The sequence below is a fragment of the Mustela putorius genome, unplaced genomic scaffold (assembly GCF_011764305.1).
Source record: "Mustela putorius furo isolate JIRA1106 unplaced genomic scaffold, ASM1176430v1.1 tig00000127_pilon_pilon_pilon, whole genome shotgun sequence".
NCBI lineage: Eukaryota > Metazoa > Chordata > Mammalia > Carnivora > Mustelidae > Mustela > Mustela putorius.
The window spans coordinates 8,505,907-8,518,402 of NW_025421288.1; the positions used below are offsets into that span (position 1 = coordinate 8,505,907).

The 12,496-nt window shown below is 51.8% G+C and overlaps 2 protein-coding genes, 1 long non-coding RNA gene and 1 other non-coding gene across 7 annotated transcripts; 1 reads left to right on the top strand and 3 right to left on the bottom strand.

The window, feature by feature from the left end:
* Positions 1–94: 94 nt before the first annotated feature.
* Positions 95–5,020, top strand: LOC123387305. Its single transcript, XR_006601675.1, has 2 exons — positions 95–240; positions 4,362–5,020. It is a non-coding gene; the product is annotated as an uncharacterized LOC123387305 (long non-coding RNA).
* On the bottom strand, positions 239–783 carry LOC123387304 (testis-expressed protein 54-like). Its single transcript, XM_045063832.1, has 2 exons — positions 623–783; positions 239–498 (listed from the first exon to the last, which is right to left on the bottom strand). The coding sequence occupies exons 1-2, from the start codon at positions 696–698 to the stop codon at positions 299–301; spliced, it is 276 nt and encodes a 91-aa protein (XP_044919767.1). The 5' UTR covers positions 699–783; the 3' UTR covers positions 239–298.
* WDR74 (WD repeat domain 74) lies at positions 850–6,487 on the bottom strand. 4 transcript variants are annotated; one of them, XM_004770259.2, is made up of 11 exons: positions 6,354–6,487; positions 6,165–6,271; positions 5,957–6,078; positions 4,161–4,236; positions 3,864–4,010; positions 3,593–3,694; positions 2,538–2,638; positions 2,395–2,450; positions 1,514–1,659; positions 1,379–1,435; positions 850–1,070 (listed from the first exon to the last, which is right to left on the bottom strand). In XM_004770259.2, exons 1-11 carry the CDS (start codon positions 6,415–6,417, stop codon positions 891–893), a joined length of 1,158 nt encoding a protein of 385 aa, XP_004770316.1. In that variant the 5' UTR covers positions 6,418–6,487; the 3' UTR covers positions 850–890. The 4 variants fall into 4 exon arrangements, with proteins under 4 accessions (XP_004770316.1, XP_044919706.1, XP_044919709.1 ...); XM_045063771.1 differs by lacking the exons at positions 5,957–6,078; positions 6,165–6,271; positions 6,354–6,487 and adding an exon at positions 5,479–5,937; XM_045063774.1 differs by lacking the exons at positions 5,957–6,078; positions 6,165–6,271; positions 6,354–6,487 and adding an exon at positions 5,450–5,471.
* A 2,318-nt stretch (positions 6,488–8,805) lies between these two features.
* Positions 8,806–8,996, bottom strand: LOC123388741. Its single transcript, XR_006603262.1, has one exon. It is a non-coding gene; the product is annotated as a U2 spliceosomal RNA (small nuclear RNA).
* Between the last annotated feature and the right edge of the window lie 3,500 nt (positions 8,997–12,496).

Consider the following 12,496-nt stretch of genomic DNA (forward strand, 5'->3'; position numbering starts at 1 on the left):
GGCGGTGCCACGCCTTTTGGAGCACAGGGACTCGAGAGACACGCCCCCCCACCCAAACGCAAGAGCGACCCCGCCCTCCCATTGGCTAGGCTGCTCGCGACCCCGCCCCCGAGGAACCAGAGCCGGGGCCCGGGAGGCAAGGCCAGCCCCAGGGGAGGAGCCTTAAAGAGCCCGCAGCCCCAGCAGAGAAGGTGCCCTGTGGGCCCGGAACCGGCAGCGGAGGCACTTGCACTCGGGCAGGTACACGTTAGAAACTTTATTCTCTGGAGGCTGGGGCAGACTGAGAGCAGGGCTGGGGTCACCCCTTCTCCGGCTCCTCCGGGATCCCCTCCCGGTTGCTCTTCTGTAACCCCAGCTTAGGATTCTGGGCTGACTGCCTCTTGACTGACCCCCGACGGCTGAACAGGGATAGCCGCCGCCACAGCACGGTGATCAAAAGGCTTTCATTGGACCTCCGATTCCCGCGGTCCTGCGGGTCCTCACCGATCCCTTCGAAGCCTGCGGGGATGACGAGGCCACTGAGCTCTGCTCTACCCTCCCCCGTCCAACCTCCTGGACGGTCCCCATCAGGGCAACCCCTTCTCCCATTCCCTGGGCCCCGTTGGTGTGTCTTGGGTCCCACCTTCGCCTTCCTCCGACTCGGTCTCCTTGGCCCGCTCATCGGAGGTCTGAAAGTCCTTGTCTTGGCAGCAGCCCATATCCCCGAGCGGCCCGGAACTCCGTGCCACCCACGCCAGCCCTCCAGCCTCTTGTGCCTGGCTTTTGTGACGTCAGATATCCCACTGCACCAGCGATGGGAGCAGTCACCCCTCTTTCCTTTCTCCCATCACAAAAGGCTCAGGGTCCTCGTGGGTGTTGAGCTGTTTATTTACAAAATGAGGGCAGGCTCTTCAGGGGCTGGTGGACCCAGGCCGCTGCTTTTTTCTTCGTCTGGTTTGGAGAGCCCCTTGGGTCCGCTCCAAATCAGGGAGCTTCCGCTTGGCAGCTGCCTCCAAGGAGGCCCAAAGTTCATCTGTCTCTGTGTCTTCCAGGGGTGCCTTTTTGGGCTCCTGGGGCTCTTGGGGCTCATCCTGGTGAGTGGGAGAAAACTTAGAGGAATGAGGGGTACAGTAACAGATGGACAGGGAAGGAGGATCTAGCTGGGAAATAATCACTTTTATTTCCTGCTCCCACCCACTATGCCCATCCACGCTCCTGTGTCAACCCTTGGCAGTAATCCTGTTAGGACTGTTAACTATTAACACTCCTCGGAGAACTTAAGTAACTTGGCAGACAAGCGCAGTTCCAGGTCTGTGTTCCAGCTGCTGCTTTTTTCTCTCCCCAGGGAAATGCTCACATCTGTGCCCTTGCTCCCACATTCCTAGACCCAAATGCTTACCTCCCAGTTATCCCTGCCTGACAGGAGAAGGCAGTTCAGTTGAGACTTCAGATAAACCTGCAAAAGATCAGGGGTCTTGAGCCAAGCACACTGAAACAGAAATATGGATGGGGACACAAGGCGGCCAGATCTCACCTTATGCTCTAGGCCCCGTGGATTCCGGATCCTGTGTACCCTCAAGACTCTGTCCAAGCCACAGGAGGCTAGCAGGGGCTTTGAAGGGTGGCACTGTAATCCTCGGACACTGCCCGCCAACCCCTTCAGACAGCCCAGTAAGCGCCCTGGGGAAGGAGGGGGCACATCAGCACAAGCAGGCCAGCCAACAACCATTAAATATATATTTTTTTGTTTTTAAAGTTTTTATTTATTTGACACAGAGAGAGAGAGAGAGGGATCACAAATAGGCAGAGAGGCAGGCAGAGAGAGAGGGGGAAGCAGGCTCCCCGCTGAGCAGAGCCCAATACGGGGCTTGATCCCAGGACCCTGAGATCATGACCTGAGCTGAAGGCAGATGCTTAACCCACTGAGCCACCCATGTACCCCCCATTAAATGTTTTTTTTTTTTTTCTTTTTTGAGAGAGGGAGTGAATGCTCATGTGCAGGTGGGGCAGAGAGACAGAGAGAGAATCTTAGGCTCCACGTCCAGTAGGGCCTGGGGCTCCAACTCACAACCCTGAGATCATGACCTAAGCCAAAATCAAGAGTTGGATGCTTAACCAAGCGGCCCACCCAGGTGCTCCAACTGTCTCAATCACTTTATGTTTCAATATTTATTCCTCAACATAGTGCTGGGACAGGAGTTATTATTGAGATCTCCATTTTACGTGTGAAGGACCTAGAAGTCACAAGGAGTTGAAGTAACTTGTCCAAGATCCTATAGCTTCTGGGGAAATCAGGATTTGAACCCAGGCAACAGGCTCCTGAATGAGGGCTCAACCACTCTAGCGTACCCCGAGACGGAATCCTGCCTTTCCTCCCACCCCTTGCCCTCCCGCAAGGCTCCCTGGTCCACTTACCTTGCCGAAGGTCGATTTCTGCCAGCTGCCCGTGAGTGTTCCCTACGATCACTGAACTGAGGAGGAGACCAGAGGCAGGTGGGGTCAGCAGGAACCTCCTGGAGTCCTCTCTGAGCACCCCCTCTTGTCCTCTCAATACTTACTTGGCCCCAGGAGTGAGGGTCATGGCCGTAAGTGGGTACTCTCCATAGGTGGCCTCTAGGACTGGCCGGCGCTGGGGGGAGGCTGGATCATAGACACGGACCTGGAAAACACAGGGGCATCACAAGAGCACGGCCCTCCAGCTTCTCCACATCGTTACCCCCTCCTTCACCCACCGCTTTCTTGTTTATGACCTACTCTTAGAGAAACTTTCTCATTTGAAATGTACCTCCCCTTCTCTGAATGTCAGTGGGGAGTGGGCAGAGGAGACCTGCTCAGGAGCATGGATGGACAGGACTGAGGGAAGAGGTCCCCCAGGCTGGGAGGGGGCAGCATTCCCATGGGCCACACGTGTGAGCATTCCATCCCTCTAGACTCCCATCTTGGGACAACAAAGTAAGCCAGTCCCACTGTCAGAGTACTGAATTTCAGAGAAATTTAGCCTAAACAACAGAGGAGAGAGGAAGCCCTCAGGGTGTGTTTTGAATGGAGCCATATCACCAAGATCAGATTTCCTTATGCAGGAGTAAAGGAAATGAGACAAATACACTGACCCAGTCCTGCCTGGGTCTTAGGACTTCAAATGAGGCCAGCTGTAAAGATCCCCAGTTAGACCCTCACTCCCTTCCTCCCTCCTATAAAGCCGAGGAACTGGAGGCTGGAGAGGCAAGTGTCAGGCCTGGGTCTCAAAGCAAACCAGAACCTGCATCAAGATCAGAATCCAGTTCTCTTGATGCCCAGTGTCCTCCCATCACACCTGTACCCTGTGTTCCTACAGTGAAGGGGCACCATCTTCTGTCCTCCCTTCCAGCTGGGAAGCGAAGGAAGGCCCACAGTCCAGAACACACATCCTAGGAAGCACTAGGAGGTCACTGGCTCAGCCACAGGACTGGGATGGATGGAGGAAATGCTGCCTCTGAGAACTCAGGGACAGAGCCTGGTGAGAACGGAAGCTGTGCCAAACGATGAGGGATGAGGACTGAGCCTGGACAGGGAGGCTGTTTCTCCAAGAGGCTGCTGGAGCCCAGGACGGGCCAGGGGCGAGATGGTGCCTCACCTGGTGGTACCCTGTGCAGGTGACAAGCTTCTGAGACTCAGGCAGGAACTGTATGTCCTGATCCCAGATGGGAACCCGCAGGTCAAGCCAGTCGTTCCGTACCTGGTCGGGGGTGGGTAGATGGGCGACAGGTTGTGGGAGGCTCATATGAGGCCCTTTCCTTCAGCCCTTCTGCATCATCCCCTAAAGCCCATCTGGTCGTCTCTGACTCAGTCAGTGGCCTCAGCCTCCCTGGACCTCAGCCCCAGCCCCTCCCACCCCCATCACTTACGTTCTTGGCCCTGAACACAGGCTCCTCAGACCCCTGTAGGTCCCACACCTTCAAAGCATTCTCTTTCCCGCCCGTGGCAATCAGATGGGGGTGTGCCGGGTCTTGGCGCATCCTACACACCCCAGGACCCACACTCAGTTCCAGGAGCTGAAAAGAACAGATGAGAGGGGAGATGAGAAGCAGTTCCAGAGATGATAATCTTCCCCCAAAGCCCTCACTTGGTTCCTACAACAAGTGATTCCTGGCCCCCATCTTCCCCAACCATCACCAGCAAGGCAAGGTCAGAGGCTTACTTACTGGGTCAGAGGATGCCTCTTTGTCATTGTCACGCCAGACGCGGACAATCCCAGACTCCACACATGTGATAAGGGTGCTGCAGGAAGAGAGAGGATAGAGTTAGGCTAAAAAAAAAAAAAAAAAAGGTGTACAGGTCTTCTCTGGGCCCCAGTCAACCAACCCACCCCCAGATTCACATTAATGAGATTTTCTCCTTTTTAGGTCTGTCATTTAATATCCTCCACGAAGGGAGGGGTTATCAGTTTTGGAAGTGAGGAGACTGTAGCTCCGAGAAATGACAAGATTTGCCCACACAACTAAACGTCAGAACCGGAGCTGGAAATAAAGTCTGTGACACTCCAAAGCAGAGGGCCTCTGCTATTCTGCAGCTACACCTGGAGGCACCCGGCTCTGCTGGTCTTTCTCAATCTTCAATGGGTCACCAGGAGTCAGGATTAGTAGTCCTGAAAAGACTGAAGTGGGACAGGTCTAAATTTAGGGTCTGGCCGAAGTCAACCACCAGCTTCTTCTCTCCAGTTCCCAGTTCAGGGCTCCAGACACTAAATGTTGATCTCTCCCTCCCACGAAGCCCAAGCAAGTTCCTCCCAGACTCTGGAGAGCCGGAGCCTATGTTCTTTCCCTCATCGGCCCACCTTCTCCACCTTGCTGCAGGCTGTGTCATTTGCCTGGGTTGTGGTGACAGCCTCCCAAATGCTCTTTCCAGTCCATTCTCCATACCCCTCCTTGCTCAAAATCCAATACCCCCACCACCTGCAAATCACAAGTGCAAATCTCAGCCTGGCTCTGAAAGCCTTTTCCATATCATCTCTACCTACCTTGCCCATTTGTATTAAAATGCATCCTCAGCTTCAACTTCCAAATGCTGTTTATCTTTCCCAAAATGTGGTGTAGCCCGACACCATCATGCCCAGGCAGTATCTTCTTTCTAGAATGCTCTTACCCCTTCCTGTCAAAATTCTGCCCATCCTTCATGGCCCTGTGCAAATGTCTCACCCACGGAACTTCTAGATCTCACATGTCAAACCACCACTAAACCTACACAGCCTATTCACAGCCTTCTCCATCTTTGAAAGAAAGCTAGGCCAGGGGGCACCTGGGTGGCTCACTCCTTGGGCGTCTGCCTTCAGCTGGGTCGTGATTCCAGGGTCCTGGGATCGAGCCCTGCGTTAGGCTCTCTGCTCTGGTGAAAGCCTGCTTCTCTCTCTCCCACTCTCTCTGTGTTCCCTCTCTCACTGTGTCTCTGTCAAATAAAATCTAAAAACAAAAAAACAAAAAACTAGGCCAGTTACCTAATCGCTAGCACCTTCCTGTCCTTTACCTTGGGAACTTCATATTGTTGGCTGTTGTTCGTGTCTGTTTTCAAACATACTCAACCCGGGGCGCCTGGGTGGCTCGGTGGGTTAAGCCGCTGACTTCGGCTCGGGTCGTGATCTCGGGGTCCTGGGATCGAGTCCCGCATCGGGCGCTCTGCTCAGCAGGGAGCCTGCTTCTCTCAAACATACTCAACTGTTAAATGACTTGCTCAGGGTCATGCAAAAGGCTACGAAGCCAGGATGCAAAACTCTTGCGGATGCAAACTCCACGAAGGTTGGTACTTCATGTGTCTGGTTTACCTGCAGCCCTTGCATTTCGCCCAACGACTGTTACTCAGCAGGTGTTCAATAAATGCTTGTTATAGACAGGACGCAGGTCCCTGTCACCCAGCCCCGGCCCGTATCACCAGGGGTTGACCGTCATTATTCGGCTTTCCTGCGGGAGCCTCCATGCTGAGCGTTCATCGAGGGGTTCGGTCTTACCCGTCGACCTGGGCGAGGCCTCGGAACGTGCCCTCTCCGCCAGGGCAGTGCTTCTGGCCCTGGAATCGGCCTTCCTCCGTGCTGAAATACCTCACCGTTCTGTCGGCGCAACCCACCAGGATCTGCGAGCAAAGGAGAGCAGGATGGCGATCAAAGCGAGGCTGCCTCCTTTGGCTCCCCAGCTCGGGGCCGAACGGCGGCTGCTCACCTGAGTCTCGCCTCCCGCGCCCCAGCACAGGGCGCTCACCGCCTCCTCGCGCCGCGGCTGTCCCGCCGCCGTGAAGTTCGCCGCCTGTTTGCGCTGAAGGTTCACCCCTGCGGGAGGCGGGTGTCAGTCGCGCCGCGGTCGCGAGCGGGGAATACCTCCCACTTCCCGACGCCGGGCCCAGCCACCCACCTTTCAGGATCCCAGTCTCCGTGCCCACCCACACATGATTCCAGCGTGCCCCTGCAGCCGCCATAACGGAGCCCAGCGGCCCGCGGCCCGGACTTCCGGCGCAGTTATTACGTCATCCGCGCGCGCCGAGTCGTCTGGGGAGGAAACCCTCTCCCGGAGTTTAAGGAACCGGAAGAAGAGAACCTAGCTGGTTCGTTAGGTGGAGTTTGCAGCTTTTGGTTTCGCGGTCGTGAGTTTGAGACTCCAAGTTTCGTGTCGAGATGACTCAAAACAAAAACAAAACAAAGCAAGAACCTGGAAGAGTAAAGATCCCCTAACTGCGACAGCTGGTTTCGCTTTACGAAGACGAAATGTGGAGGTACTTGTGATCTGAAGACTAACTTGACAGTTTTGCTCTCGGAGTGGAAGCCGTCCTGACCGGACCGCGTCGCCTGGCAGAGCCAGGCCTAGTGCGTCTCCCCCCTCCATAGCAGCATGCACATCTGGTTTTCCGTACAAGAGAAGAAGGAAGAGCGCACTTCAGAAACAATTCAGATCACTAACGAGGCTCATGGCTACAACCTCGAGTATAAAAGACACAAAAGGAAGAAAGATGGGGAAATTGAACCCGACGAACTTAAAACAGAAATCCGGAATGTGGAGGTGGGGGCGTCGTTTTTCTTTCCTCCTATTGAGGTTTGGGGATGGTAAAAATCAGCTCCAGCTGAGAGTAAAAGTCTGCAAAATTAAAACTATTCCTCCCAGGGACAAACGGCTACTATACAGTGTCATAAGAGCCCCTTCATTGAGTGACTGCTGTTTCCTTACAGAGAGATTTTTGTTCTCTGAAATTAGAGAACCAGAAACTGTTTGAGATTATATCAGTAAATAAGAAGATCCCACTCTTGCCTGCACAGAGAAGGAGCCCTGGTTTGCAGCTCAGCTGCAGAGCTGCTGGTGAGAGTTCTGAGCATCACATTCCACATTTATCTTAACGTTGTATTACCGAGGAAACAAGCGCCCTGGGTCTACTTCACAGTCCGCGCCTGAGACTGACCTCCTCGCGTCCCTCTGCCCTTGCAGACTATCACATTAAATTAAACCTAAATTCCCATTTGTCTTTAAAATCCTACATTTTGGGACATCTGGGTGGCTCAATCGTTAAGCGGCTGTCTTTGGCTCTCAGGTCATGATCCTAGAGTCTTGGGATGGAGCCCCGCATCAGGCTCCCTGCTCAGTGGAAAGCCTGCTTCTCTCTTTCCCACTCCCCCTGCTTGTGTTCCTTCTCTCGCTGTGTCTCCCTCTGTCAAATAAAATCTTAAAACAAAAATCCCACACTTAAATCCTTTATTTTGTGACATATCCTCTGTTGTGCAGTTTCTCTCGTTATAGGCTTAGACTAGTCGGGGCGACCCAATGATTTGTTTATAGGATAAAATGGAAACCTAAGGGAAAAACGAACGAAGCACTCCCCACAACGCCAACAATTTGTGAATCACAAGAAGTACACTTATTTTAATAAGAAGAGTAATGCCGGCGCGTAAAGTGCAATAGAAATCGTTATTCCAGGGACGCCTGGGTGGCTCAGTTGGTTAAGCAGCTGCCTTCGGCTCAGGTCATGATCCCAGGGTCCTGGGATCGAGTCCCACATCGGGCTCCTTGCCCTCCGCAGGGAGCCTGCTTCTCCCTCTGACTCTGCCTGCCATTCTGTCTGCCTATGCTCGCTCTCGCTCACTCTCTCTCTCTGACAGATAAATAAATAAAATCTTTAAAAAAAAAAAAAAAAAAAAAAAAAAGAAATCGTTATTCCAGGGGCGCCTGGGTGGCTCATTGGGTTGAGCCTCTGCCTCGCGTCATGATGTCAGGGTCCTGAGATAAGAGTCCCGCAAGGGGTTCTTTGCTCAGCCGGGAGTCTGCTTCTCCTCACCTCTCTACCTACTTATGATCTGTGTCTGTCAAACAAGTGAATGAAATATATTTTTTAAAAATTTCTATTACAGGGGCGCCTGGGTGGCTCAGTGGATTAAGCCGCTGCCTTCGGCTCAGGTCATGGTCTCAGTGTCCTGGGATCGAGCCCCGCATCGGGCTCTTTGCTCAGCGGGAGCCTGCTTCTCTCTCTCTCTGCCTCTCTGCCGACTTAAATCTTAAAAAAAAAAAAAAAAAATTTCTATTACAGGGGCGCCTGGGTGGCTCAGAGACTTAGGCCGTTGCCTCCGGCTCGGGTCATGATCTCGGGCTCTGCTCAACCGGGAGCCTGCTTCCCTCTTCCTGCCTCCTTCTCCCCCTACTGGTTATCTCTTCCTGCCAAATAGAATCTTCAAAAGAAAAAGAGAAAAAATGCCCTAGAAAACCTCAAAAGAAAAAAAGAAAAAAGCCCTATGAAGCGCTCTGCACGTGGCAGAACACAGTTTTTTACAATAGAATCGACTTTCAGCAACTTCCTATTTTTTGCACCAGAGTTAGTTCCCCCGAGGGGGGGTGCACCGTTCCTGGAAGTACTGCAATACCAGGTCGATGCGTGGAGTGGACGGAGCAAGCTCCTATTCCATCTCCTAATTCCAAAAATCCATTTAATATATTGTCCTCGGATAGAGGACGTATCAGATATTAAACTGATAAGAACAGATACTACACTTGATCTTAGCCAAAAGGCCGAGAAGCGATACCAAACTTTCACGCTCCCCGCAAGCCTTACCTTTAGTATAACTTTTACGGTTATGGTAACTTTGATGGTATAAAGATTAGATCACTTTTCAATGTGAAGTACTTCTAAAATTCAATTTTCCATTATCTTACTTCATAATAACAGCTACATTTTTTTTAAAAAGGCCAAAATTTTGTTCTTTACTTCTTTGCCTCCTGGTTAGCTCTCGGTATGTTTTACATAAGCCCGCCCCATACTGTTTTTACTTTTTGGGGATTGGTCCACATACAAGTCGGGTGGCAACGTGGGCGTGGCCTTTTCCCCCAGCGATTACCGCGTCTGTGTCAGAGCAGGTTACTCGCGGGTGTGAGAAGAAGGTCGCTCTTAGTGGGTCGAAGACGGTGTGGCGGCTGCTAGCGCTCCTCTCCCGCGCCTTCATTTTTTGAGGCTGTGGCTCCCAGGCACAGGCTTTGGAGATCGAAGAACCGAATTGGTTCTTCACGCTAGTTCGTGCTTGACAACATGGGGCGCGTTGAACGGGGACTCACAGTCCAAGCGATTGCAACTTCCACCCCCAACACACTTCCACTTTGCGGTCTGCACCATCCGTCACCCACCGTGGGCCCTTCGCAGAGGGGAAAAGGGGCCCCGAGAAAGGCCTTTCGTACGGGAGAAAGAGGGTGCGGCCAGCGTGGATAAAACGTAAATGAAGCAGTTCTTTTGTAGGCTCAAAGCCGTCCGGCTGTATGAAAGGGATTGAGATCAGGCCAGGGCTGAGAAGGGACCTCGGTCCCGTTTCCTTAGAAACTGTATTAATATAAATGTGGGACGATCTGTCCGAAACCTCCTTAACAAACTCTACACCCCGCCTGGAAATAGAGATCGAATCTCTGAGTCGAAGGGACTGGGTGGGGACTTAGGTTCTCACTGATATATCGGCTTTTAATTAGCAAAATGTCTGTGATGGATGATTTTAGAGAACGGGGTTCTCAGCAGTGTGTCCCCGATGTTAATAAACAGAGGCAGTTTCACGGGTCCCCATAAGTAAACTCAGAGCCTCCAAGGAGGGGCTGCATTAAGAGGGCGTGGCCAGTAGAACAGTACCCCCAACCCAGAGGCCCAGGTCCTGATTTTCAGGACCTCACAATGTATTACTTTGCATGGCAAAAAGTACGTTGCAGATCTGGTTAAATTAGGGTTTGGGAAAGGAGAGTTTATGCTGGATTATCTGGTGGGTGCCTGTGATCACAAAGGTCCTTATCAGGGATAGGAGGAGGCAGCGTCAGAGTGAGGCCGCATGGAAACATGGATGAGGCATTGCTGGCTTTGAAGATGGGAAGGGGGTCATCAGACGGATGTGGGCGGCCTTCCAGAAGCTGGAAAAGGTAAGGAAACAGATTCTTCTTGAGCCTCCAGAATGGAATGCAGCCCTGCCAACACAGCTTGATATTCGCCCTGTTGGATCCGTTTTGAACGTTTTGGACATCTGACTTCCAGGACTGTAACATAACAAGTTGTTTAAAAAGTCTGTGATAATTTGTTACAACAGCAGTAGAAATACAGGGGCAAAAGCAAAATTGTTTCTTTTCTAAAAAATTTTTAAATTTATTTGAGGGAGAGGTCACAAGTAGGCAGAGAGGCTGACAGAGAGGGGAAAGCAGGCTCTGCATGGAGCAGAGAGCTGGATGCCGGGCTCCATCCCAGGACCCCCAGTTGAAGGCAGAGGCTTAATCCACTGAGCCACCCAGGCGCCCCCAAATTGTTTATTTCAATCTCAACCTTCTTCAAATTCTGCAAGACCCAACCTGGGGCAGGCCACAGCCCCCTGAGTAGCCTTCACCTTCTGCCTAAGTTACAGAGCAGCCCAGAGCGCAGATTTTGGGGGTGGGCTTTGGGGGGTGGGGGGCAGTTCCCCAGGCGAGGCTGCAACACAACAGCCCTGTTCCTCTTCTGTAGCCAAGTGGGGAGTGTTTCCTTCACGGTGTCTGCTGTACTAGCCCTTCCTATCTAAGTCAGGACACTGATAGCACAGGTGCTATAAGATCAGAATTACATTCTCTCTTGGGAGGCTTTTTGTCCATTTGTTTATGCTTATTGAGCAGACATTCTACAATGATAAAATCAGATGTGGCCCTTGCCTTCATGAATTCACAGTCTACTGGGGAAAAGAGGGGTTAGAATCCTGGGATCCACCAGGCAGGAGGAGGGGACTTGGGCGGGGGTGGCTCTGATGACAGAGGTGGAGGGAGTGGGGGAGTTCACAGAGAATGCCTTCATGACAGGCTTTGACGACAGGCAAAGTGAGGCCAAGGGAAGAACATTCTTTCCATGTGCATACATTGTAAACATAGTTGATGCTTTATTTTCATGAAACCAATAGTGTAAAAATTGTCACATAATAATCAAAGGCTTATGACATTTCCCTCTCCCATTTTACATCCCCCCCCCTTTTTTTTTAAGATTTCATTTATTATTTGACAGCTTGAGATCACAAGTAGGCAGAGAGGCAGGCAGAAGGAGCGAGGGGGTGGTGAAGCAGGCTCCCTGCTGAGCAGAGAGCCCAGTGCGGGGCTTGATCCCAGGATCTGGAGATCATGACCTGAGCAGAGGCTTAACCCACTGAGCCACCCAGGTGCGCTGCCTTAGTTTTTTAAAAAACTTCTTTAAAAAAAAAAAAAAAAAAGATTTGAAGCTGGGGGAGTTGGTAACAGAAGGTGAGGGTCTCATGCAGACTCCATGCCAAGCAGAGCCCATAGCCTGGCAGGGCCAATCCCAAGATCCCAAGACCAGGACCTGAGCCAAAATCAAGAGCCGGACACTCAACGGACTCCCAGGAGTCCCTAGGCTGCCCTAGAGTTCTGACACAGTATGCACACTTTTTTAAAATTTACCTATGGATGGGAATCCCTTTTTTCATCATTTGGTATCCATTCTTTCATTCTGAGATGTTCAATATGAAACTATTTCTGTCAACCAGAACTGCCTGTGGGATGGGGATGGAGGTTGGTAAGTGTGCAGACTTGAGGCTCCGGGTGTAGGCAACTATGCAACTGCTCTGAAGATTAACAACACACATAACCACCCCACACACACAACCAGAGCTTCTGCTTTGATAATTCCCTTTACTGTTCTTCATCCCCAAGGCCAGCCTGCCTAAGGACAATTAAAAAGCAAGACTTGGGGGCCCTGGGGTGGCTGTCAGGCCTTGGGAGTCCTGGGATCCAGCTTATGTTAGGTCAGCACCCAGCGGAGAGTCTGCGGAGATTCTCCCCCACCCCTGGCACACTGAAGTATCTTAAAAGAAAAAAAAAGTGAAGATTTGAAATTATCAGGTACATGTGGGGACAGTGAGATTATAAATTCTCAAGTGCCCATTCACATATCTTAACTCCCATTTTCTAAATGCCCAGATACAATGGCACACGTAGACAGAAAGTGGATATTCAGTGCAAATCACATTCATGTACGTGTTCACGGAGTACCCCACCAGATGTCCTGAATGAACAGAAGGGATTTCCCA

What these genes read in the sequence shown, in the direction of transcription:
- LOC123387304 (XM_045063832.1), bottom strand. Translation starts at nt 698, where the DNA reads ATGGGCTGCTGCCAAGACAAGGACTTTCAGACCTCCGATGAGCGGGCC. An exon ending in CGAGTCGGAGGAAGGCGAAG is followed by an intron (nt 499 to 622) that starts GTGGGACCCAAG and finishes TCATCCCCGCAG; the next exon opens with GCTTCGAAGGGATCGGTGAG.
- WDR74 (XM_004770259.2), bottom strand. Translation starts at nt 6,417, where the DNA reads ATGGCGGCTGCAGGGGCACGCTGGAATCATGTGTGGGTGGGCACGGAG. An exon ending in GGAGACTGGGATCCTGAAAG is followed by an intron (nt 6,272 to 6,353) that starts GTGGGTGGCTGG and finishes CGCCTCCCGCAG; the next exon opens with GGGTGAACCTTCAGCGCAAA. An exon ending in CCTGCACAGGGTACCACCAG is followed by an intron (nt 2,639 to 3,592) that starts GTGAGGCACCAT and finishes TGTGTTTTCCAG; the next exon opens with GTCCGTGTCTATGATCCAGC.